Raw genomic sequence first — 27,094 nt, forward strand, 5'->3', positions numbered from 1 at the left:
ATAGGATCTAACAGGATAGAATCTAACAGGATAGGATCTGATAGGATCTAACAGGATAGGATCTGATAGGACCTAAAAGGGAAAGGATCTAACAGGATAGAATCTAACAGGATAGAATCTAACAGGATAGAATCTAACAGGATAGAATCTAACAGGATAGAATCTAACAGGATAGAATCTAACAGGATAGTATCTAACAGGATAGAATCTAACAGGATAGGATCTAACAGGATAGAATCTAACAGGATAGAATCTAACAGGATAGGATCTAACAGGATAGAATCTAACAGGATAGAATCTAACAGGATAGGATCTGATAGGATCTAACAGGATAGAATCTAACAGGATAGAATCTAACAGGATAGAATCTAACAGGATAGAATCTAACAGGATAGAATCTAACAGGATAGAATCTAACAGGATAGAATCTAACAGGATAGGATCTGATAGGATCTAACAGGATAGAATCTAACAGGATAGAATCTAACAGGATAGGATCTGATAGGATCTAACAGGATAGAATCTAACAGGATATAATCTGATAGGGATCTAACAGGATAGGATCTGATAGGATCTAACAGGATAGAATCTAACAGGATAGTATCTAACAGGATAGAATCTAACAGGATAGGATCTAACAGGATAGGATCTGATAGGATCTAACAGGATAGAATCTAGCAGATAGGATCTAACAGGATAGGATCTGATAGGATCTAACAGGATAGAATCTAACAGGATAGGATCTGATAGGATCTAACAGGATAGGATCGATAGGATCTAACAGGATATAATCTAACAGGATAGAATCTAACAGGATAGAATCTAACAGGATAGAATCTAACAGGATAGAATCTAACAGGATAGAATCTAACAGCATAGAATCTAACAGGATAGAGTCTAACAGGATAGAATCTAACAGGATAGGATCTGATAGGATCTAACAGGATAGAATCTAACAAGATATAATCTAACAGGATATAATCTAACAAGATATAATCTAACAGGATAGAATCTAACAGGATAGGATCTAACAGGATAGGATCTAACAGGATAGAATCTAACAGGATAGGATCTGATAGGATCTAACAGGATAGAATCTGATAGGATCTAACAGGATATAATCTAACAAGATATAATCTAACAGGATAGAATCTAACAGGATAGAATCTAACAGGATAGAATCTAACAGGATAGAATCTAACAGGATAGAATCTAACAGGATAGAATCTAACAGGATAGAATCTAACAGGATAGGATCTGATAGGATCTAACAGGATAGAATCTAACAGGATAGGATCTGATAGGATCTAACAGGATAGAATCTAACAGGATAGAATCTAACAGGATAGAATCTAACAGGATAGGATCTGATAGGATCTAACAGGATAGAATCTAACAGGATAGAATCTAACAGGATAGGATCTAATAGGATCTAACAGGATATAATCTAACAGGATAGAACTAGATAGGATCTAACAGGATAGGTGATAGGATCTAACAGGATAGAATCTAACAGGATAGTATCTAACAGGATAGAATCTAACAGGATAGAATCTAACAGGATAGGATCTAACAGGATAGGATCTGATAGGATCTAACAGGATAGGATCTGATAGGATCTAACAGGATAGGATGTGATAGGATCTAACAGGATAGAATCTAACAGGATAGGATCTGATAGGATCTAACAGGATAGGATCTGATAGGACCTAAAAGGGAAAGGATCTGACAGGATAGAATCTAACAGGATAGAATCTAACAGGATAGAATCTAACAGGATAGAATCTAACAGGATAGAATCTAACAGGATAGAATCTAACAGGATAGGATCTAACAGGATAGAATCTAACAGGATAGAATCTAACAGGATAGAATCTAACAGGATAGAATCTAACAGGATAGAATCTAACAGGATAGGATCTAACAGGATAGAATCTAACAGGATAGAATCTAACAGGATAGGATCTGATAGGATCTAACAGGATAGAATCTAACAGGATAGGATCTAACAGGATAGAATCTAACAGGATAGAATCTAACAGGATAGAATCTAACAGGATAGAATCTAACAGGATAGGATCTAACAGGATAGAATCTAACAGGATAGAATCTAACAGGATAGAATCTAACAGGATGATAGAATCTAACAGGATAGAATCTAACAGGATAGAATCTAACAGGATAGAATCTAACAGGATAGGATCTAACAGGATAGAATCTAACAGGATAGAATCAAACAGGATAGAATCTAACAGGATAGGATCTAAGGATAGGATCTAACAGGATAGAATCTAACAGGATAGAATCTAACAGGATAGGATCTGATAGGATCTAACAGGATAGAATCTAACAGGATAGAATCTAACGGATAGAATCTAACAGGATAGGATCTAAGGATAGGATCTAACAGGATAGAATCTAACAGGACAGAATCTAACAGGATAGAATCTAACAGGATAGAATCTAACAGGATAGGATCTAACAGGATAGAATCTAACAGATAGAATCTAACAGGATAGGATCTGATAGGATCTAACAGGATAGAGATAGGATCTAACAGGATAGAATCTAACAGGATAGAATCTAACAGGATAGGATCTACAGGATAGGATCTAAGATAGGACCTAACAGGATAGGATCTAACAGGATAGAATCTAACAGGATAGAATCTAACAGGATAGAATCTAACAGGATAGGATCTGATAGGATCTAACAGGATAGAATCTAACAGGATAGAATCTAACAGATAGGATCTAACAGGATAGGATCTGATAGATCTAACAGGATAGGATCTAACAGGATCTAACAGGATAGAATCTAACAGGATAGAATCTAACAGGATAGAATCTAACAGGATAGGATCTAACAGGATAGGATCTAACAGGATAGAATCTAACAGGATAGAATCTGACAGGATAGAACTCAGGATAGGATCTGATAGGATCTAACAGGATAGAATCTAACAGGATAGGATCTAACAGGATAGAATCTAACAGGATAGAATCTAACAGGATAGAATCTAACAGGATAGAATCTAACAGGATAGAATCTAACAGGATAGAATCTAACAGGATAGAATCTAACAGGATAGAATCTAACAGGATAGGATCTGATAGGATCTAACAGGATAGAATCTAACAGGATAGGATCTGATAGAATCTAACAGGATAGAGAGGATCTAACAGGATAGAATCTAACAAGATAGGATCTAACAGGATAGGATCTGATAGGATCTAACAGGATATAATCTAACAGGATAGAATCTAACAGGATAGAATCTAACAGGATATAATCTAACAGGATATAATCTAACAGGATAGTATCTAACAGGATAGGATCTAACAGGATAGAATCTAACAGGATAGAATCTAACAGGATAGGATCTAACAGGATAGGATCTGATAGGATCTAACAGGATAGGATCTGATAGGATCTAACAGGATAGAATCTAACAGGATAGGATCTGATAGGATCTAACATGATAGGATCTGATAGGACCTAACAGGATAGGATCTAACAGGATAGAATCTAACAGGATAGAATCTAACAGGATAGAATCTAACAGGATAGGATCTGATAGAATCTAACAGGATAGGATCTGATAGGATCTAACAGGATAGGATCTAACAGGATCTAACAGGATAGAATCTAACAGGATAGAATCTAACAGGACAGTATCTAACAGGATATAATCTAACAGGATAGGATCTAACAGGATAGGATCTGATAGGATCTAACAGGATATAATCTAACAGGATATAATCTGATAGGATCTAACAGGATAGGATCTAACAGGATATAATCTAACAGGACAGTATCTAACAGGATAGAATCTAACAGGATAGAATCTAACAGGATAGAATCTAACAGGATAGGATCTGATAGGATCTAACAGGATATAATCTAACAGGATAGAATCTAACAGGATAGGATCTGATAGGATCTAACAGGATAGAATCTAACAGGATAGGATCTGATAGGATCTAACAGGATAGGATCTGATAGGATCTAACAGGATAGAATCTAACAGGATAGGATCTGATAGGATCTAACAGGATAGAATCTAACAGGATAGAATCTAACAGGATAGGATCTGATAGGATCTAACAGGATATAATCTAACAGGATAGAATCTGATAGGATCTAACAGGATATGATCTGATAGGATCTAACAGGATAGAATCTAACAGGACAGTATCTAACAGGATATAATCTAACAGGATATAATCTAACAGGATATGATCTAACAGGATAGGATCTGATAGGATCTAACAGGATAGGATCTGATAGGATCTAACAGGATAGAATCTAACAGGATAGGATCTGATAGGATCTAACAGGATAGGATCTGATAGGACCTAACAGGATAGGATCTAAATGGATAGAATCTAACAGGATAGAATCTAACAGGATAGGATCTGATATAATCTAACAGGATAGGATCTGATAGGATCTAACAGGATTGGATCTAACAGGATCTAACAGGATAGAATCTAAGAGGATATAATCTAACAGGACAGTATCTAACAGGACAGTATCTAACAGGATATAATCTAACAGGATAGAATCTAACAGGATATAATCTAACAGGATAGAATCTAACAGGATAGAATCTAACAGGATAGAATCTAACAGGACAGTATCTAACAGGACAGTATCTAACAGGATATAATCTAACAGGATAGAATCTAACAGGATATAATCTAACAGGATAGAATCTAACAGGATAGAATCTAACAGGATAGAATCTAACAGGATAGAATCTAACAGGATATAATCTAACAGGATAGGATCTAACAGGATAGAATCTAACAGGATAGAATCTAACAGGATAGGATCTAACAGGATAGAATCTAACAGGATAGGATCTAACAGGATAGGATCTAACAGGATAGAATCTAACAGGATAGAATCTAACAGGATAGAATCTAACAGGATATAATCTAACAGGATAGGATCTAACAGGATAGAATCTAACAGGATAGAATCTAACAGGATAGGATCTAACAGGATAGAATCTAACAGGATAGAATCTGATAGGATCTAACAGGATAGAATCTAACAGGATAGAATCTAACAGGATAGAATCTAACAGGATAGAATCTAACAGGATAGGATCTGATAGGATCTAACAGGATAGAATCTAACAGGATAGAATCTAACAGGATAGAATCTAACAGGATCTGATAGGATCTAACAGGATCTAACAGGATATAATCTAACAGGATAGAATCTAACAGGATATAATCTAACAGGATAGGATCTAACAGGATAGAATCTAACAGGATAGAATCTAACAGGATAGGATCTAACAGGATAGAATCTAACAGGATAGAATCTAACAGGATAGGATCTAACAGGATAGAATCTAACAGGATATAATCTAACAGGACAGTATCTAACAGGATATAATCTAACAGGATATAATCTAACAGGATATGATCTAACAGGATAGGATATGATAGGATCTAACAGGATAGGATCTGATAGGATCTAACAGGATAGAATCTAACAGGATAGGATCTGATAGGATCTAACAGGATAGGATCTGATAGGACCTAACAGGATAGGATCTAACAGGATAGAATCTAACAGGATAGAATCTAACAGGATAGGATCTGATATAATCTAACAGGATAGGATCTGATAGGATCTAACAGGATAGGATCTAACAGGATCTAACAGGATAGAATCTAAGAGGATATAATCTAACAGGACAGTATCTAACAGGACAGTATCTAACAGGATAGAATCTAACAGGATAGGATCTAACAGGATAGGATCTGATAGGATCTAACAGGATAGAATCTAACAGGATAGAATCTAACAGGATAGAATCTAACAGGACAGTATCTAACAGGATATAATCTAACAGGATAGAATCTAACAGGATATAATCTAACAGGATAGAATCTAACAGGATAGAATCTAACAGGATAGAATCTAACAGGATAGAATCTAACAGGATAGAATCTAACAGGATAGGATCTAACAGGATAGAATCTAACAGGATAGGATCTAACAGGATAGGATCTAACAGGATAGAATCTAACAGGATAGGATCTAACAGGATAGAATCTAACAGGATAGAATCTAACAGGATAGAATCTAACAGGATATAATCTAACAGGATAGGATCTAACAGGATAGAATCTAACAGGATAGGATCTAACAGGATAGGATCTAACAGGATAGAATCTAACAGGATAGGATCTAACAGGATAGAATCTAACAGGATAGAATCTAACAGGATAGGATCTAACAGGATAGAATCTAACAGGATAGGATCTGATAGGATCTAACAGGATAGAATCTAACAGGATAGAATCTAACAGGATAGAATCTAACAGGATAGGATCTGATAGGATCTAACAGGATCTAACAGGATATAATCTAACAGGATAGAATCTAACAGGATATAATCTAACAGGATAGGATCTAACAGGATAGAATCTAACAGGATAGAATCTAACAGGATAGGATCTAACAGGATAGAATCTAACAGGATAGAATCTAACAGGATAGGATCTAACAGGATAGAATCTAACAGGATAGAATCTAACAGGATAGGATCTAACAGGATAGAATCTAACAGGATAGGATCTGATAGGATCTAACAGGATAGAATCTAACAGGATAGGATCTAACAGGATAGAATCTAACAGGATAGAATCTAACAGGATAGAATCTAACAGGATAGGATCTGATATAATCTAACAGGATAGAATCTAACAGGATAGAATCTAACAGGATAGAATCTAACAGGATAGGATCTGATAGGATCTAACAGGATAGGATCTAACAGGATCTAACAGGATAGAATCTAACAGGATAGAATCTAACAGGATAGAATCTAACAGGATAGGATCTAACAGGATAGGATCTAACAGGATAGAATCTAACAGGATATAATCTGATAGGATCTAACAGGATAGGATCTGATAGGATCTAACAGGATATAATCTAACAGGATAGAATCTAACAGGATAGAATCTAACAGGATAGAATCTAACAGGATAGAATCTAACAGGATAGAATCTAACAGGATAGAATCTAACATAATAGAATCTAACAGGATAGAATCTAACAGGATAGAATCTAACAGGATAGGATCTGATAGGATCTAACAGGATAGAATCTAACAGGATAGGATCTGATAGGATCTAACAGGATAGAATCTAACAGGATAGAATCTAACAGGATAGAATCTAACAGGATAGGATCTGATAGGATCTAACAGGATAGAATCTAACAAGATAGAATCTAACAGGATAGGATCTGATAGGATCTAACAGGATATAATCTAACAGGATAGAATCTGATAGGATCTACCAGGATAGGATCTGATAGGATCTAACAGGATAGAATCTAACAGGACAGTATCTAACATGATATAATCTAACAGGATAGAATCTAACAGGATAGGATCTAACAGGATAGGATCTGATAGGATCTAACAGGATAGGATCTGATAGGATCTAACAGGATAGGATCTGATAGGATCTAACAGGATAGAATCTAACAGGATAGGATCTGATAGGATCTAACATGATAGGATCTGATAGGACCTAACAGGATAGGATCTAACAGGATAGAATCTAACAGGATAGAATCTAACAGGATAGAATCTAACAGGATAGGATCTGATAGAATCTAACAGGATAGGATCTGATAGGATCTAACAGGATAGGATCTAACAGGATCTAACAGGATAGAATCTAACAGGATAGAATCTAACAGGACAGTATCTAACAGGATATAATCTAACAGGATAGGATCTAACAGGATAGGATCTGATAGGATCTAACAGGATATAATCTAACAGGATATAATCTGATAGGATCTAACAGGATAGGATCTAACAGGATATAATCTAACAGGACAGTATCTAACAGGATAGAATCTAACAGGATAGAATCTAACAGGATAGAATCTAACAGGATAGGATCTGATAGGATCTAACAGGATATAATCTAACAGGATAGAATCTAACAGGATAGGATCTGATAGGATCTAACAGGATAGAATCTAACAGGATAGGATCTGATAGGATCTAACAGGATAGGATCTGATAGGATCTAACAGGATAGAATCTAACAGGATAGGATCTGATAGGATCTAACAGGATAGAATCTAACAGGATAGAATCTAACAGGATAGGATCTGATAGGATCTAACAGGATATAATCTAACAGGATAGAATCTGATAGGATCTAACAGGATATGATCTGATAGGATCTAACAGGATAGAATCTAACAGGACAGTATCTAACAGGATATAATCTAACAGGATATAATCTAACAGGATATGATCTAACAGGATAGGATCTGATAGGATCTAACAGGATAGGATCTGATAGGATCTAACAGGATAGAATCTAACAGGATAGGATCTGATAGGATCTAACAGGATAGGATCTGATAGGACCTAACAGGATAGGATCTAAATGGATAGAATCTAACAGGATAGAATCTAACAGGATAGGATCTGATATAATCTAACAGGATAGGATCTGATAGGATCTAACAGGATTGGATCTAACAGGATCTAACAGGATAGAATCTAAGAGGATATAATCTAACAGGACAGTATCTAACAGGACAGTATCTAACAGGATATAATCTAACAGGATAGAATCTAACAGGATATAATCTAACAGGATAGAATCTAACAGGATAGAATCTAACAGGATAGAATCTAACAGGATAGAATCTAACAGGATATAATCTAACAGGATAGGATCTAACAGGATAGAATCTAACAGGATAGAATCTAACAGGATAGGATCTAACAGGATAGAATCTAACAGGATAGAATCTAACAGGATAGGATCTAACAGGATAGAATCTAACAGGATAGAATCTAACAGGATAGAATCTAACAGGATATAATCTAACAGGATAGGATCTAACAGGATAGAATCTAACAGGATAGAATCTAACAGGATAGGATCTAACAGGATAGAATCTAACAGGATAGAATCTAACAGGATAGGATCTAACAGGATAGAATCTAACAGGATAGAATCTAACAGGATAGGATCTAACAGGATAGAATCTAACAGGATAGGATCTGATAGGATCTAACAGGATAGAATCTAACAGGATAGAATCTAACAGGATAGAATCTAACAGGATAGGATCTGATAGGATCTAACAGGATCTAACAGGATATAATCTAACAGGATAGAATCTGATAGGATCTAACAGGATAGGATCTAACAGGATATAATCTAACAGGACAGTATCTAACAGGATAGAATCTAACAGGATAGAATCTAACAGGATAGGATCTAACAGGATAGAATCTAACAGGATAGAATCTAACAGGATAGGATCTGATAGGATCTAACAGGATCTAACAGGATAGAATCTAACAGGATAGAATCTGATAGGATCTAACAGGATAGGATCTGATAGGATCTAACAGGATAGAATCTAACAGGATATAATCTGGTAGGATCTAACAGGATAGGATCTGATAGGATCTAACAGGATATAATCTAACAGGACAGTATCTAACAGGATAGAATCTAACAGGATAGAATCTAACAGGATAGGATCTGATAGGATCTAACAGGATAGAATCTAACAGGATAGAATCTAACAGGATAGAATCTAACAGGATAGAATCTAACAGGATAGGATCTAACAGGATAGAATCTAACAGGATAGGATCTGATAGGATCTAACAGGATAGAATCTAACAGGATAGAATCTAACAGGATAGAATCTAACAGGATAGGATCTAACAGGATAGAATCTAACAGGATAGAATCTAACAGGATAGGATCTGATAGGATCTAACAGGATATAATCTAACAGGATAGAATCTGATAGGATCTAACAGGATAGGATCTAACAGGATATAATCTAACAGGACAGTATCTAACAGGATAGAATCTAACAGGATAGAATCTAACAGGATAGAATCTAACAGGATAGGATCTAACAGGATAGAATCTAACAGGATAGAATCTAACAGGATAGGATCTGATAGGATCTAACAGGATCTAACAGGATAGAATCTAACAGGATAGAATCTGATAGGATCTAACAGGATAGGATCTGATAGGATCTAACAGGATAGAATCTAACAGGATATAATCTGGTAGGATCTAACAGGATAGGATCTGATAGGATCTAACAGGATAGGATCTAACAGGATCTAACAGGATAGGATCTAACAGGATCTAACAGGATAGGATCTAACAGGATAGGATCTGATAGGATCTAACAGGATAGGATCTGATAGGATCTAACAGGATAGAATCTAACAGGATAGGATCTGATAGGATCTAACAGGATATAATCTAACAGGATAGAATCTAACAGGATAGGATCTGATAGGATCTAACAGGATAGAATCTAACAGGATAGGATCTGATAGGATCTAACAGGATAGGATCTGATAGGATCTAACAGGATAGAATCTAACAGGATAGAATCTAAAAGGATAGAATCTAACAGGATATAATCTAACAGGATAGGATCTGATGGGATCTAACAGGATAGGATCTAACCGGATCTAACAGGATAGGATCTAACAGGATAGGATCTGATAGGATCTAACAGGATAGGATCTGATAGGATCTAACAGGATAGGATCTGATAGGATCTAACAGGATAGGATCTAACAGGATCTAACAGGATAGGATCTAACAGGATAGGATCTGATAGGATCTAACAGGATAGGATCTAACAGGATAGGATCTGATAGGATCTAACAGGATAGGATCTGATAGGATCTAACAGGATAGGATCTAACAGGACAGGATCTAACAGGATAGGATCTAACAATGGGAATTCCAAACCACCCGTTGTATAATGAATGAATTAAGTCCCACGTTAGCAGCAAGGTCGCTATCACAATGTCATTGTGGTTGTCTATGAATATGATTGATCTAATGTAATCAAAAATTAATCTAATCAATCACAGAATGTTGTAAGAAAATAGTTGACTGTCTTACCATCGCCGGTCACGTAAAAACCTGGGAATTTCTTGAAGTATGTGTTCTCAAACCGCTCCTGGTTTCCGTACACAGTACGCATGATACCAGGCCAGGGCCGCTTGAACACCTGCAACCACATACGTCTAAATATTATGCAGCGAAAACAGCCAAATATAGCCACATAGCCACATTGTCTCTGCCTCCAGTTCCTCTCCAGTTATAGTGTTATTATACTGACCAGATAGCCCCCTGCCTCTCCCTCCAGTATAGTGTTATTATACTGACCAGATAGCCCCCTGCCTCTCCCTCCAGTATAGTGTTATTATACTGACCAGATAGCCCCTTGCCTCTCCCTCCAGTATAGTGTTATTATACTGACCAGATAGCCCTCTGCCTCTCCCTCCAGTATAGTGTTATTATACTGACCAGATAGCCCTCTGCCTCTCCCTCCAGTATAGTGTTATTATACTGACCAGATAGCCCCTCTGCCTCTCCCTCCAGTATAGTGTTATTATACTGACCAGATAGCCCTCTGCCTCTCCCTCCAGTATAGTGTTATTATACTGACCAGATAGCCCCGCCTCTGCCTCTCCCTCTCCAGTATAGTGTTATTATACTGACCAGATAGCCCTCTGCCTCTCCCTCCAGTATAGTGTTATTATACTGACCAGATAGCCCTCTGCCTCTCCCTCCAGTATAGTGTTATTATACTGACCAGATAGCCCTCTGCCTCTCCCTCCAGTATAGTGTTATTATACTGACCAGATAGCCCTCTGCCTCTCCCTCCAGTATAGTGTTATTATACTGACCAGATAGCCCTCTGCCTCTCCCTCCAGTATAGTGTATTATACTGACCAGATAGCCCTCTGCCTCTCCCTCCAGTATAGTGTTATTATACTGACCAGATAGCCCTCTGCCTCTCCCCTCCAGTATAGTGTTATTATACTGACCAGATAGCCCTCTGCCTCTCCCTCCAGTATAGTGTTATTATACTGACCAGGATAGCCCCTCTGCCTCTCCCTCCAGTATAGTGTTATTATACTGACCAGATAGCCCTCTGCCTCTCCCTCCAGTATAGTGTTATTATACTGACCAGATAGCCCTCTGCCTCTCCCTCCAGTATAGTGTTATTATACTGACCAGATAGCCCTCTGCCTCTCCCTCTAGTATAGTGTTATTATACTGACCAGATAGCCGCCTGCCTCTCCCTCCAGTATAGTGTTATTATACTGACCAGATAGCCCTCTGCCTCTCCCTCCAGTATAGTGTTATTATACTGACCAGATAGCCCTCTGCCTCTCCCTCCAGTATAGTGTTATTATACTGACCAGATAGCCCTCTGCCTCTCCCTCCAGTATAGTGTTATTATACTGACCAGATAGCCCTCTGCCTCTCCCTCCAGTATAGTGTTATTATACTGACCAGATAGCCCTCTGCCTCTCCCTCCAGTATAGTGTTATTATACTGACCAGATAGCCCTCTGCCTCTCCCTCTAGTATAGTGTTAATATACTGACCAGATAGCCCTCTGCCTCTCCCTCCAGTATAGTGTTATTATACTGACCAGATAGCCCTCTGCCTCTCCCTCCAGTATAGTGTTATTATACTGACCAGATAGCCCTCTGCCTCTCCCTCCAGTATAGTGTTATTATACTGACCAGATAGCCCTCTGCCTCTCCCTCCAGTATAGTGTTATTATACTGACCAGATAGCCCTCTGCCTCTCCCTCCAGTATAGTGTTATTATACTGACCAGATAGCCCTCTGCCTCTCCCTCCAGTTCCTCTCCATGCTCGTTCAGTATGGTGGGATCCACTCCGAAAAAAGGAAACGTCTGGAACATCAGACAGATCCAGAGATTAGATAGATAGTTAGGGGTGTTCATAATTACCACGGGGGAGATTTTCATTAGATCCTATAAGCTTTTCAATAACAACACAGCCTGCTTGGGAAGAAATAACTCCTTATTACAGATCACAATCAACACATGAAATGAGTTGTAAGTCTACAGCAAAACTAGTACATGTCACTCCCTTACGTTCTAATGTCCCAAACTGATATCCTACAGGTCTATGACTGGTTAGTCACCTACAGGTCTATGACTGGTTAGTCACCTACAGGTCTATGACTGGTTAGTCACCTACAGGTCTATGACTGGTTAGTCACCTACAGGTCTATGACTGGTTAGTCACCTACAGGTCTATGACTGGTTAGTCACCTACAGGTCTATGACTGGTTAGTCACCTACAGGTCTATGACTGGTTAGTCACCTACAGGTCTATGACTGGTTAGTCACCTACAGGTCTATGACTGGTTAGTCACCTACAGGTCTATGATTGGTTAGTCACCTACAGGTCTATGACTGGTTAGTCACCTACAGGTCTATGACTGGTTAGTCACCTACAGGTCTATGACTGGTTAGTCACCTACAGGTCTATGACTGGTTAGTCACCTACAGGTCTATGCCTGGTTAGTCACCTACAGGTCTATGACTGGTTAGTCACCTACAGGTCTATGACTGGTTAGTCACCTACAGGTCTATGACTGGTTAGTCACCTACAGGTTACTGGTTAGTCACCTACAGGTCTATGATTGGTTAGTCACCTACAGGTCTATGACTGGTTAGTCACCTACAGGTCTATGACTGGTTAGTCACCTACAGGTTACTGGTTAGTCACCTACAGCTTACGGTCTATGACGTTGTCACACAGGTCTATGACTGGTTAGTCACCTACAGGTTACTGGTTAGTCACCTACAGGTCTATGACTGGTTAGTCACCTACAGGTTCGTCACAGGTCTATGACTGGTTAGTCACCTACAGGTTACTGGTTAGTCACCTACAGGTCTATGACTGGGTCACCTACAGGTCTATGACTGGTTAGTCAACTGGAGTCACCTACAGGTCTATGACTGGTTAGTCACCTACAGGTCTATGACTGGTTAGTCACCTACTGGTCTACGACTGGTTAGTCACCTACAGGTTACTGGTTAGTCACCTACAGGTTACTGGTTAGTCACCTACAGGTCTATGACTGGTTAGTCACCTACAGGTTACTGGTTAGTCACCTACAGGTCTATGACTGGTTAGTCACCTACAGGTCTATGACTGGTTAGTCACCTACAGGTCTATGACTGGTTAGTCACCTACAGGTTACTGGTTAGTCACCTACAGGTCTACTGACCTGGATTCAAGTCACCTACAGGTCTTATGACAAGTTAGGTCACCTATAGGTCTATGACTGGTTAGATCACCTACGAAAGGTCTATCACTGGTTAGTCACTACAGGTCTATGACTGGTTAGTCACCTACAGATCTACTGACTGGTTAGTCTCACCTGCAGGTCTATGACTGGTTAGTCACCTACAGGTCTGATGATTGGTTAGTCACCTACAGGTTACTGGTTAGTCACCTACAGGTCTATGACTGGTTAGTCACCTACAGGTCTATGACTGGTTAGTCACCTACAGGTCTTATCACTGGTTAGTCACCTACAGGTCTATGACTGGTTAGTCACCTACAGGTCTATGACTGGTTAGTCACCTACAGGTCTATGACTGGTTAGTCACCTACAGGTCTATGACTGGTTAGTCACCTACAGGTCTATGACTGGTTAGTCACCTACAGGTCTATGACTGGTTAGTCACCTACAGGTCTATGACTGGTTAGTCACCTACAGGTCTATGACTGGTTAGTCACCTACAGGTCTATGACTGGTTAGTCACCTACAGGTACTGGTTGGTCACCTACAGGTCTATGACTGGTTAGTCACCTACAGGTCTATGACTGGTTAGTCACCTACAGGTCTATGACTGGTTAGTCACCTACGGTCTATGACTGGTTAGTCACCTACAGGTCTATGACTGGTTAGTCACCTACAGGTTACTGGTTAGTCACCTACAGGTCTATGACTGGTTAGTCACCTACAGGTCTATGACTGGTTAGTCACCTACAGGTCTATGACTGGTTAGTCACCTACAGGTCTATGACTGGTTAGTCACCTACAGGTCTATCACTGGTTAGTCACCTACAGGTCTATGACTGGTTAGTCACCTACAGATCTATGACTGGTTAGTCACCTACAGGTCTATGACTGGTTAGTCACCTACAGGTCTATGATTGGTTAGTCACCTACAGGTTACTGGTTAGTCACCTACAGGTCTATGACTGGTTAGTCACCTACAGGTCTATGACTGGTTAGTCACCTACAGGTCTATCACTGGTTAGTCACCTACAGGTCTATGACTGGTTAGTCACCTACAGATCTATGGCTGGTTAGTCACCTACAGGTCTATGACTGGTTAGTCACCTACAGGTCTATGACTGGTTAGTCACCTACAGGTCTATGACTGGTTAGTCACCTACAGGTCTATGACTGGTTAGTCACCTACAGGTTACTGGTTAGTCACCTACAGGTCTATGACTGGTTAGTCACCTACAGGTCTATGACTGGTTAGTCACCTACAGGTCTACGACTGGTTAGTCACCTACAGGTCTATGACTGGTTAGTCACCTACAGGTCTATGACTGGTTAGTCACCTACAGGTTACTGGTTAGTCACCTACAGGTCTATGACTGGTTAGTCACCTAGAGGTCTAGGACTGGTTAGTCACCTACAGGTTACTGGTTAGTCACCTACAGGTCTATGACTGGTTAGTCACCTACAGGTCTATGACTGGTTAGTCACCTACAGGTTACTGGTTAGTCACCTACAGGTCTATGACTGGTTAGTCACCTACAGGTCTATGACTGGTTAGTCACCTACAGGTCTATGACTGGTTAGTCACCTACAGGTCTATGACTGGTTAGTCACCTACAGGTCTATGACTGGTTAGTCACCTACAGGTCTATGATTGGTTAGTCACCTACAGGTCTATGACTGGTTAGTCACCTACAGGTCTATGACTGGTTAGTCACCTACAGGTCTATGACTGGTTGGTCACCTACAGGTCTATGACTGGTTAGTCACCTACAGGTCTATGACTGGTTAGTCACCTACAGGTCTATGACTGGTTAGTCACCTACAGGTCTATGACTGGTTAGTCACCTACAGGTCTATGACTGGTTAGTCACCTACAGGTCTATGACTGGTTAGTCACCTACAGGTCTATGACTGGTTAGTCACCTACATGTCACTGGTTAGTCACCTACAGGTCTATGACTGGTTAGTCACCTACAGGTCTATGACTGGTTAGTCACCTACAGGTCTATGACTGGTTAGTCACCTACAGGTTACTGGTTAGTCACCTACAGGTCTATGCCTGGTTAGTCACCTACAGGTCTATGACTGGTTAGTCACCTACAGGTCTATGCCTGGTTAGTCACCTACAGGTCTATGACTGGTTAGTCACCTACAGGTCTATGACTGGTTAGTCACCTACAGGTCTATGATTGGTTAGTCACCTACAGGTCTATGACTGGTTAGTCACCTACAGGTCTATGACTGGTTAGTCACCTACAGGTCTATGACTGGTTAGTCACCTACAGGTCTATGACTGGTTAGTCACCTACAGGTATATCACTGGTTAGTCACCTACAGGTCTACGACTGGTTAGTCACCTACAGGTCTATGACTGGTTAGTCACCTACAGGTCTATGACTGGTTAGTCACCTACAGGTCTATGACTGGTTAGTCACCTACAGGTCTATGACTGGTTAGTCACCTACAGGTCTATGACTGGTTAGTCACCTACAGGTCTATGACTGGTTAGTCACCTACAGGTCTATGACTGGTTAGTCACCTACAGGTCTATGACTGGTTAGTCACCTACAGGTCTATGACTGGTTAGTCACCTACAGGTCTATGACTGGTTAGTCACCTACATGTCACTGGTTAGTCACCTACAGGTCTATGACTGGTTAGTCACCTACAGGTCTATGACTGGTTAGTCACCTACAGGTCTATGACTGGTTAGTCACCTACAGGTTACTGGTTAGTCACCTACAGGTCTATGCCTGGTTAGTCACCTACAGGTCTATGACTGGTTAGTCACCTACAGGTCTATGACTGGTTAGTCACCTACAGGTCTATGACTGGTTAGTCACCTACAGGTCTATGACTGGTTAGTCACCTACAGGTCTATGATTGGTTAGTCACCTACAGGTCTATGACTGGTTAGTCCCCTACAGGTCTATGACTGGTTAGTCACCTACAGGTCTATGACTGGTTAGTCACCTACAGGTCTATGACTGGTTAGTCACCTACAGGTATATCACTGGTTAGTCACCTACAGGTCTACGACTGGTTAGTCACCTACAGGTCTATGACTGGTTAGTCACCTACAGGTTACTGGTTAGTCACCTACAGGTCTATGACTGGTTAGTCACCTACAGGTCTATGACTGGTTAGTCACCTACAGGTATATCACTGGTTAGTCACCTACAGGTCTACGACTGGTTAGTCACCTACAGGTCTATGACTGGTTAGTCACCTACAGGTTACTGGTTAGTCACCTACAGGTCTATGACTGGTTAGTCACCTACAGGTCTATGATTGGTTAGTCACCTACAGGTCTATGACTGGTTAGTCACCTACAGGTCTATGACTGGTTAGTCACCTACTGGTATATAACTGGTTAGTCACCTACAGATATATCACTGGTTAGTCACCTACAGGTATATAGGTATATGTATATACAGCATACAACAGCTTCTGGACCACCAGGCAGCCATATATGCTAGTTAGTCCTGACTTGGTGTAGATAAATGGCACTAAGCAGCGTTAAATAGTAAACCATTAAGGCCTTACAGCTGATCCAGGCTTCAGAGGAGTAGCAGCAGGAAGTGGGGTCAGAACATGGCCACCCTGGAAGACAACACACATCATTACTTCACTGTATTGCTTGGACTGCAATATGACAACACACATCATTACTTCACTGTATTGCTTGGACTGCAATATGACAACACACGTCATAGGGTGTGTGGGGTCCTTGATAATGGGGTGTGGGGTCCTTGATAATGGGGTGTGGGGTCCTTGATAATGGGGTGTGGGGTCCTTGATAATGGGGTGTGGGGTCCTTGATAATGGGGTGTGGGGTCCTTGATAATGGGGTGTGGGGTCCTTGATAATGGGGTGTGGGGTCCATGATAATGGGGTGTGGGGCCCTTGATAATGGGGTGTGGGGTCCTTGATAATGGGGTGTGGGGTCCTTGATAATGGGGTGTGGGGTCCTTGATAATGGGGTGTGGGGTCCTTGATAATGGGGTGTGGGGTCCTTGATAATGGGGTGTGGGGTCCTTGATAATGGGGTGTGGGGTCCTTGATAATGGGGGTGTGGGGTCCTTGATAATGGGGTGTGGGGTCCTTGATAATGGGGTGTGGGGTCCTTGATAATGGGGTGTGGGGTCCTTGATAATGGGGTGTGGGGTCCTTGATAATGGGGTGTGGGGTCCTTGATAATGGGGTGTGGGGTCCTTGATAATGGGGTGTGGGGTCCTTGATGATGAAATGGAACATAACCAGTGTTTTGCAGGAAGAGGATGATGCTCAACACAGTGGAGACACACACACAGTCACAGACACACACACAGTCACAGACACACAAACAGTCACAGACACACAAACACACACAGTTACAGACACACAAACACACACAAACACAGAAACACACACAGTCACAGACACACAAACACACACAGTCACAGACACACAAACACACACAGTCACAGACACACAAACACACACAAACACAGAAACACACAAAGTCACAGACACACACACACACACACACACACACACACAGAAACACACACAGTCACAAACACACAAACACACAGAAACACACACAGTCACAGACACACAAACACAGAAACACACACAGTCACAGACACACAAACAGTCACAGACACACAAACAGTCACAGACACACAAACAGTCACAGACACACAAACACACACAGTCACAGACACACAAACACACACAAACACAGAAACACACACAGTCACAGACACACAAACACACACAGTCATAGACACACAAACACACACAGTCACAGACACACACACAGTCACAGACACACAAACAGTCACAGACACACAAACAAACACACAGTCACAGAAACACACACAGTCACAGACACACAAACACACACAGTCACAGACACACAAACACACACAAACACAGAAACACACAGTCACAGACACACAAACACACACTGTCACAGACACACAAACACACACAGTCACAGACACACAAACACACACAAACACAGAAACACACACAGTCACAGACACAGACACACACACACACACACACACACACACACACACACACAGAAACACACAGTCACAGACACACAAACACACACAAACACACACAGTCACAGACACACACACACACAAACACAGAAACACACACAGTCACAGACACACAAACAGTCACAGACACACAAACAGTCACAGACACACAAACAGTCACAGACACACAAACACACACACAGTCACAGAAACACACACAGTCACAGACACACAAACACACACAGTCACAGACACACAAGCACACACAGTCACAGACACACAAACACACAGAAACACAGAAACACACACAGTCACAGACACACACACACAGAAACACACACAGTCACAGACACACAAACACACACAAACACACACAGTCACAGACACACACACAAACACACACAAACACAGAAACACACACAGTCACAGACACACAAACACACACAAACACACAGTCACAGACACACACACACACACACACACACACACACACACACACAGAAACCCACACACACACAGAAACACACACAGTCACAGACACACAAACACACACAAACACAGAAACACACACAGTCACAGACACACACACACACACACAGAAACACACACACACACACACAGTCACAGACACAGAAACAGACACAAACACAGAAACACACACAGTCACAGACACACACACTCACGGTCTCAGTCTGCCAGAAGGTGTCCACCACGGGACATCTCTTCTGACCAACAACCTCGTAGTACCAATGCCACGCCTCCGGGTTGATAGGCTCGCCTACAGTTCCCAGGATCCTCAGCGACGACAGGTCGTATCTGCAGGAAGTGACAGGGTTAGTGAGTAAAGGGGTGCGTTCGACATTGCAGACGACTTTAAAGGCGAGTCGACTGACTGATCTACAAATCCCCTTGCATCATAAATAACTACTCAATATTATCTTTATATCAGTCAGTCACAACTGGCCCATGATGCATCACGGTTTTGCTGCTATCCGTCAGTGCCAAGAAGTGCTGATCCTATACAGGTCAGGTTCACTGAGAGTGTTGTTTATTAATGCTGGTGCAGAGGGGGTAATTACACTGATCTATTACAGCTTTATACTGATCTATTACAGCTTTATACTGATCTATTACAGCTTTATACTGATCTATTACAGCTTTATCCTGATCTATTACAGCTTTATACTGATCTATTACAGCTTTACACTGATCTATTACAGCTTTATACTGATCTATTACAGCTTTATACTGATCTATTACAGCTTTATACTGATCTATTACAGCTTTATACTGATCTATTACAGCTTTATACTGATCTATTACAGCTTTATACTGATCTATTACAGCTTTACACTGATCTATTACAGCTATATACTGATCTATTGCAGCTTTTACACTGATCTATTACAGCTTTATACTGATCTATTACAGCTTTATACTGATCTATTACAGCTTTATACTGATATATTACAGCTTTATCCTGATCTATTACAGCTTTATACTGATCTATTACAGCTTTACACTGATCTATTACAGCTTTATACTGATCTTACAGCTTTACACTGATCTATTACAGCTTTATACTGATCTATTACAGCTGTATACTGATCTATTACAGCTTTATACTGATCTATTACAGCTTTATACTGATCTATTACAGCTTTATACTGATCTATTACAGCTTTATACTGATCTATTACAGCTTTATACTGATCTATTACAGCTTTACACTGATCTATTACAGCTTTATACTGATCTATTACAGCTTTATACTGATCTATTACAGCTTTATACTGATCTATTACAGCTTTATACTGATCTACTACAGCTTTATACTGATCTATTACAGCTTTATACTGATCTATTACAGCTTTATACTGATCTATTACAGCTTTATACTGATCTATTACAGCTTTTTACTGATCTATTACAGCTTTATCCTGATCTATTACAGCTTTATACTGATCTATTACAGCTTTATACTGATCTATTACAGCTTTTTACTGATCTATTACAGCTTTTTACTGATCTATTACAGCTTTTTACTGATCTATTACAGCTTTATACTGATCTATTACAGCTTTATACTGATCTATTACAGCTTTATACTGATCTATTGCAGCTTTATACTGATCTATTGCAGCTTTATACTGATCTATTACAGCTTTATACTGATCTATTACAGCTTTATACTGATCTATTACAGCTTTATACTGATCTATTGCTGCTTTATACTGATCTATTACAGCTTTATACTGATCTATTACAGCTTTATACTGATCTATTGCAGCTTTATACTGATCTATTGCAGCTTTATACTGATCTATTACAGCTTTATACTGATCTATTACAGCTTTATACTGATCTATTACAGCTTTATACCGATCTATTGCAGCTTTATACCGATCTATTACAGCTTTATACTGATCTATTACAGCTTTATACTGATCTATTACAGCTTTATACTGATCTATTACAGCTGTATACTGATCTATTACAGCTTTATACTGATCTATTACAGCTGTATACTGATCTATTACAGCTTTATACTGATCTATTACAGCTGTATACTGATCTATTACAGCTGTATACTGATCTATTACAGCTTTATACTGATCTATTACAGCTTTATACTGATCTATTACAGCTTTATACTGATCTATTACAGCTTTATACTGATCTATTACAGCTGTATACTGATCTATTACAGCTTTATACTGATCTATTACAGCTTTATACTGATCTATTACAGCTTTATACTGATCTATTACAGCTTTATACTGATCTATTACAGCTTTATACTGATCTATTGCAGCTTTATACTGATCTATTGCAGCTTTATACTGATCTATTGCAGCTTTATACTGATCTATTACAGCTTTACACTGATCTATTACAGCTTTATACTGATCTATTGCAGCTTTATACTGATATATTGCAGCTTTATACTGATCTATTGCAGCTTTACACTGATCTATTACAGCTTTACACTGATCTATTACAGCTTTATACTGATCTATTACAGCTGTATACTGATCTATTACAGCTTTATACTGATCTATTACAGCTTTATACTGATCTATTACAGCTTTATACTGATCTATTACAGCTTTATACTGATCTATTACAGCTTTATACTGATCTATTACAGCTTTATACCCGATCTATTGCAGCTTTATACCGATCTATTGCAGCTTTATACTGATCTATTACAGCTTTATACTGATCTATTGCAGCTTTATACTGATCTATTACAGCTTTATACTGATCTATTACAGCTTTATACTGATCTATTGCAGCTTTATACTGATCTATTGCAGCTTTATACTGATCTATTGCAGCTTTATACTGATCTATTACAGCTTTATACTGATCTATTACAGCTTTATACTGATCTATTACAGCTTTATACTGATCTATTGCAGCTTTATACTGATCTATTACAGCGTTATACTGATCTATTGCAGCTTTATACTGATCTATTACAGCTTTATACTGATCTATTACAGCTTTATACTGATCTATTACAGCTTTATATTGATCTATTACAGCTTTATATTGATCTATTACAGCTTTATACTGATCTACTGCAGCTTTATATTGATCTACTACAGCTTTATACTGATCTATTACAGCTTTATACTGATCTATTACAGTTTTATACTGATCCATTACAGCTTTATACTGATCTATTACAGCTTTATACTGATCTATTACAGCTTTATACTGATCTATTACAGCTTTATACTGATCTATTACAGCTTTATACTGATCTATTACAGCTTTATACTGATCCATTACAGCTTTATACTGATCTATTACAGCTTTATACTGATCTATTACAGCTTTATACTGATATATTGCAGGTTTATACTGATCTATTGCAGCTTTATCCTGATCTATTACAGCTTTATACTGATCTATTACAGCTTTATACTGATCTATTACAGCTTTATACTGATCTATTGCAGCTTTATACTGATCTATTGCAGCTTTATACTGATCTATTACAGCTTTATACTGATCTATTACAGCTTTATCCTGATCTATTACAGCTTTATACTGATCTATTACAGCTTTATACTGATCCATTACAGCTTTATACTGATCTATTACAGCTTTATACTGATCTATTGACAGCTTTATACTGATCTATTGCAGCTTTATCCTGATCTATTACAGCTTTATACTGATCTATTACAGCTGTATACTGATCTATTACAGCTTTATACTGATCTATTACAGCTTTATACTGATCTATTACAGCTTTATACTGATCTATTGCAGCTTTATACTGATCTATTACAGCTTTATACTGATCTATTGCAGCTTTATACTGATCTATTACAGCTTTATACTGATCTATTACAGCTTTATACTGATCTATTACAGGTTTATACTGATCTATTGCAGCTTTATACTGATCTACTACAGCTTTATACTGATCTATAACAGCTTTATACTGATCTATTACAGCTTTATACTGATCTATTACAGCTTTATACTGATCTATTACAGCTTTTTACTGATCTATTACAGCTTTATACTGATCTATTACAGCTTTATACTGATCTATTACAGCTTTATACTGATCTATTACAGCTTTTACTGATCTATTACAGCTTTTTACTGATCTATTACAGCTTTTTACTGATCTATTACAGCTTTATACTGATCTATTACAGCTTTATACTGATCTATTACAGCTTTATACTGATCTATTGCAGCTTTATACTGATCTATTGCAGCTTTATACTGATCTATTACAGCTTTATACTGATCTATTACAGCTTTATACCGATCTATTGCAGCTTTATACCGATCTATTACAGCTTTATACTGATCTATTACAGCTTTATACTGATCTATTGCAGCTTTATACTGATCTATTACAGCTTTATACTGATCTATTACAGCTTTATACTGATCTATTGCAGCTTTATACTGATCTATTGCAGCTTTATACTGATCTATTGCAGCTTTATACTGATCTATTACAGCTTTATACTGATCTATTACAGCTTTATACTGATCTATTACAGCTTTATACTGATCTATTGCAGCTTTATACTGATCTATTACAGCGTTATACTGATCTATTGCAGCTTTATACTGATCTATTACAGCTTTATACTGATCTATTACAGCTTTATACTGATCTATTACAGCTTTATACTGATCTATTACAGCTTTATATTGATCTATTACAGCTTTATACTGATCTACTGCAGCTTTATATTGATCTACTACAGCTTTATACTGATCTATTACAGCTTTATACTGATCTATTACAGTTTTATACTGATCCATTACAGCTTTATACTGATCTATTACAGCTTTATACTGATCTATTACAGCTTTATACTGATCTATTACAGCTTTATACTGATCTATTACAGCTTTATACTGATCTATTACAGCTTTATACTGATCCATTACAGCTTTATACTGATCTATTACAGCTTTATACTGATCTATTACAGCTTTATACTGATATATTGCAGGTTTATACTGATCTATTGCAGCTTTATCCTGATCTATTACAGCTTTATACTGATCTATTACAGCTTTATACTGATCTATTACAGCTTTATACTGATCTATTGCAGCTTTATACTGATCTATTGCAGCTTTATACTGATCTATTACAGCTTTATACTGATCTATTACAGCTTTATCCTGATCTATTACAGCTTTATACTGATCTATTACAGCTTTATACTGATCCATTACAGCTTTATACTCATCTATTACAGCTTTATACTGATCTATTACAGCTTTATACTGATCTATTGCAGCTTTATACTGATCTATTACAGCTTTATACTGATCTATTACAGCTGTATACTGATCTATTACAGCTTTATACTGATCTATTACAGCTTTATACTGATCTATTACAGCTTTATACTGATCTATTGCAACTTTATACTGATCTATTACAGCTTTATACTGATCTATTGCAGCTTTATACTGATCTATTGCAGCTTTATACTGATCTATTACAGCTTTATACTGATCTATTGCAGCTTTATACTGATCTATTGCAGCTTTATACTGATCTATTACAGCTTTATACTGATCTATTACAGCTTTATCCTGATCTATTACAGCTTTATACTGATCTATTACAGCTTTACACTGATCTATTACAGCTTTACACTGATCTATTACAGCTTTACACTGATCTATTACAGCTTTATACTGATCTATTACAGCTGTATACTGATCTATTACAGCTTTATACTGATCTATTACAGCTTTATACTGATCTATTACAGCTTTATACTGATCTATTACAGCTTTATACTGATCTATTACAGCTTTATACTGATCTATTACAGCTTTACACTGATCTATTACAGCTTTATACTGATCTATTACAGCTTTATACTGATCTATTACAGGTTTATACTGATCTATTACAGCTTTATACTGATCTACTACAGCTTTATACTGATCTATTACAGCTTTATACTGATCTATTACAGCTTTATACTGATCTATTACAGCTTTATACTGATCTATTACAGCTTTTTACTGATCTATTACAGCTTTATCCTGATCTATTACAGCTTTATACTGATCTATTACAGCTTTATACTGATCTATTACAGCTTTTACTGATCTATTACAGCTTTTACTGATCTATTACAGCTTTTTACTGATCTATTACAGCTTTATACTGATCTATTACAGCTTTATACTGATCTATTACAGCTTTATACTGATCTATTGCAGCTTTATACTGATCTATTGCAGCTTTATACTGATCTATTACAGCTTTATACTGATCTATTACAGCTTTATACCGATCTATTGCAGCTTTATACCGATCTATTACAGCTTTATACTGATCTATTACAGCTTTATACTGATCTATTGCAGCTTTATACTGATCTATTACAGCTTTATACTGATCTATTACAGCTTTATACTGATCTATTGCAGCTTTATACTGATCTATTGCAGCTTTATACTGATCTATTGCAGCTTTATACTGATCTATTACAGCTTTATACTGATCTATTACAGCTTTATACTGATCTATTACAGCTTTATACTGATCTATTGCAGCTTTATACTGATCTATTACAGCGTTATACTGATCTATTGCAGCTTTATACTGATCTATTACAGCTTTATACTGATCTATTGCAGCTTTATACTGATCTATTACAGCTTTATACTGATCTATTACAGCTTTATACTGATCTATTACAGCTTTATACTGATCTATTGCAGCTTTATACTGATCTATTACAGCTTTATACTGATCTATTACAGCTTTATACTGATCTATTACAGCTTTATACTGATCTATTACAGCTTTATACTGATCTATTACAGCTTTATACTGATCTATTACAGCTTTATACTGATCTATTACAGCTTTATACTGATCTATTACAGCTTTATACTGATCTATTACAGCTTTATACTGATCTATTACAGCTTTATACTGATCTATTGCAGCTTTATACTGATCTATTGCAGGTTTATACTGATCTATTGCAGCTTTATACTGATCTATTACAGCTTTATACTGATCTATTACAGCTTTATACTGATCTATTACAGCTTTATACTGATCTATTGCAGCTTTATACTGATCTATTGCAGCTTTATACTGATCTATTACAGCTTTATACTGATCTATTACAGCTTTATACTGATCTATTACAGCTTTATACTGATCTATTACAGCTTTATACTGATCTATTACAGCTTTATACTGATCTATTACAGCTTTATACTGATCTATTACAGCTTTATACTGATCTATTACAGCTTTATACTGATCTATTACAGCTGTATACTGATCTATTACAGCTTTATACTGATCTATTACAGCTTTATACTGATCTATTGCAGCTTTATACTGATCTATTGCAGCTTTATACTGA

The 27,094-nt window shown here is 38.0% G+C and overlaps 1 protein-coding gene across 1 annotated transcript in view; it reads right to left on the reverse strand.

Moving 5' to 3' along the window:
• Nucleotides 1–27,094, reverse strand: part of LOC121580557 (acetyl-coenzyme A synthetase, cytoplasmic) — a 75,251-nt gene that overhangs the window by 5,188 nt on the left and 42,969 nt on the right. Inside the window, 4 exon segments of the mRNA XM_041895499.2 lie at nucleotides 10,971–11,079; nucleotides 12,704–12,784; nucleotides 17,698–17,754; nucleotides 19,871–20,003. Coding sequence (XP_041751433.2) covers nucleotides 10,971–11,079; nucleotides 12,704–12,784; nucleotides 17,698–17,754; nucleotides 19,871–20,003 — 380 coding nt within the window.

The sequence above is a fragment of the Coregonus clupeaformis genome, chromosome 14 (genome assembly GCF_020615455.1).
Source record: "Coregonus clupeaformis isolate EN_2021a chromosome 14, ASM2061545v1, whole genome shotgun sequence".
NCBI classification, from domain to species: domain Eukaryota; kingdom Metazoa; phylum Chordata; class Actinopteri; order Salmoniformes; family Salmonidae; genus Coregonus; species Coregonus clupeaformis.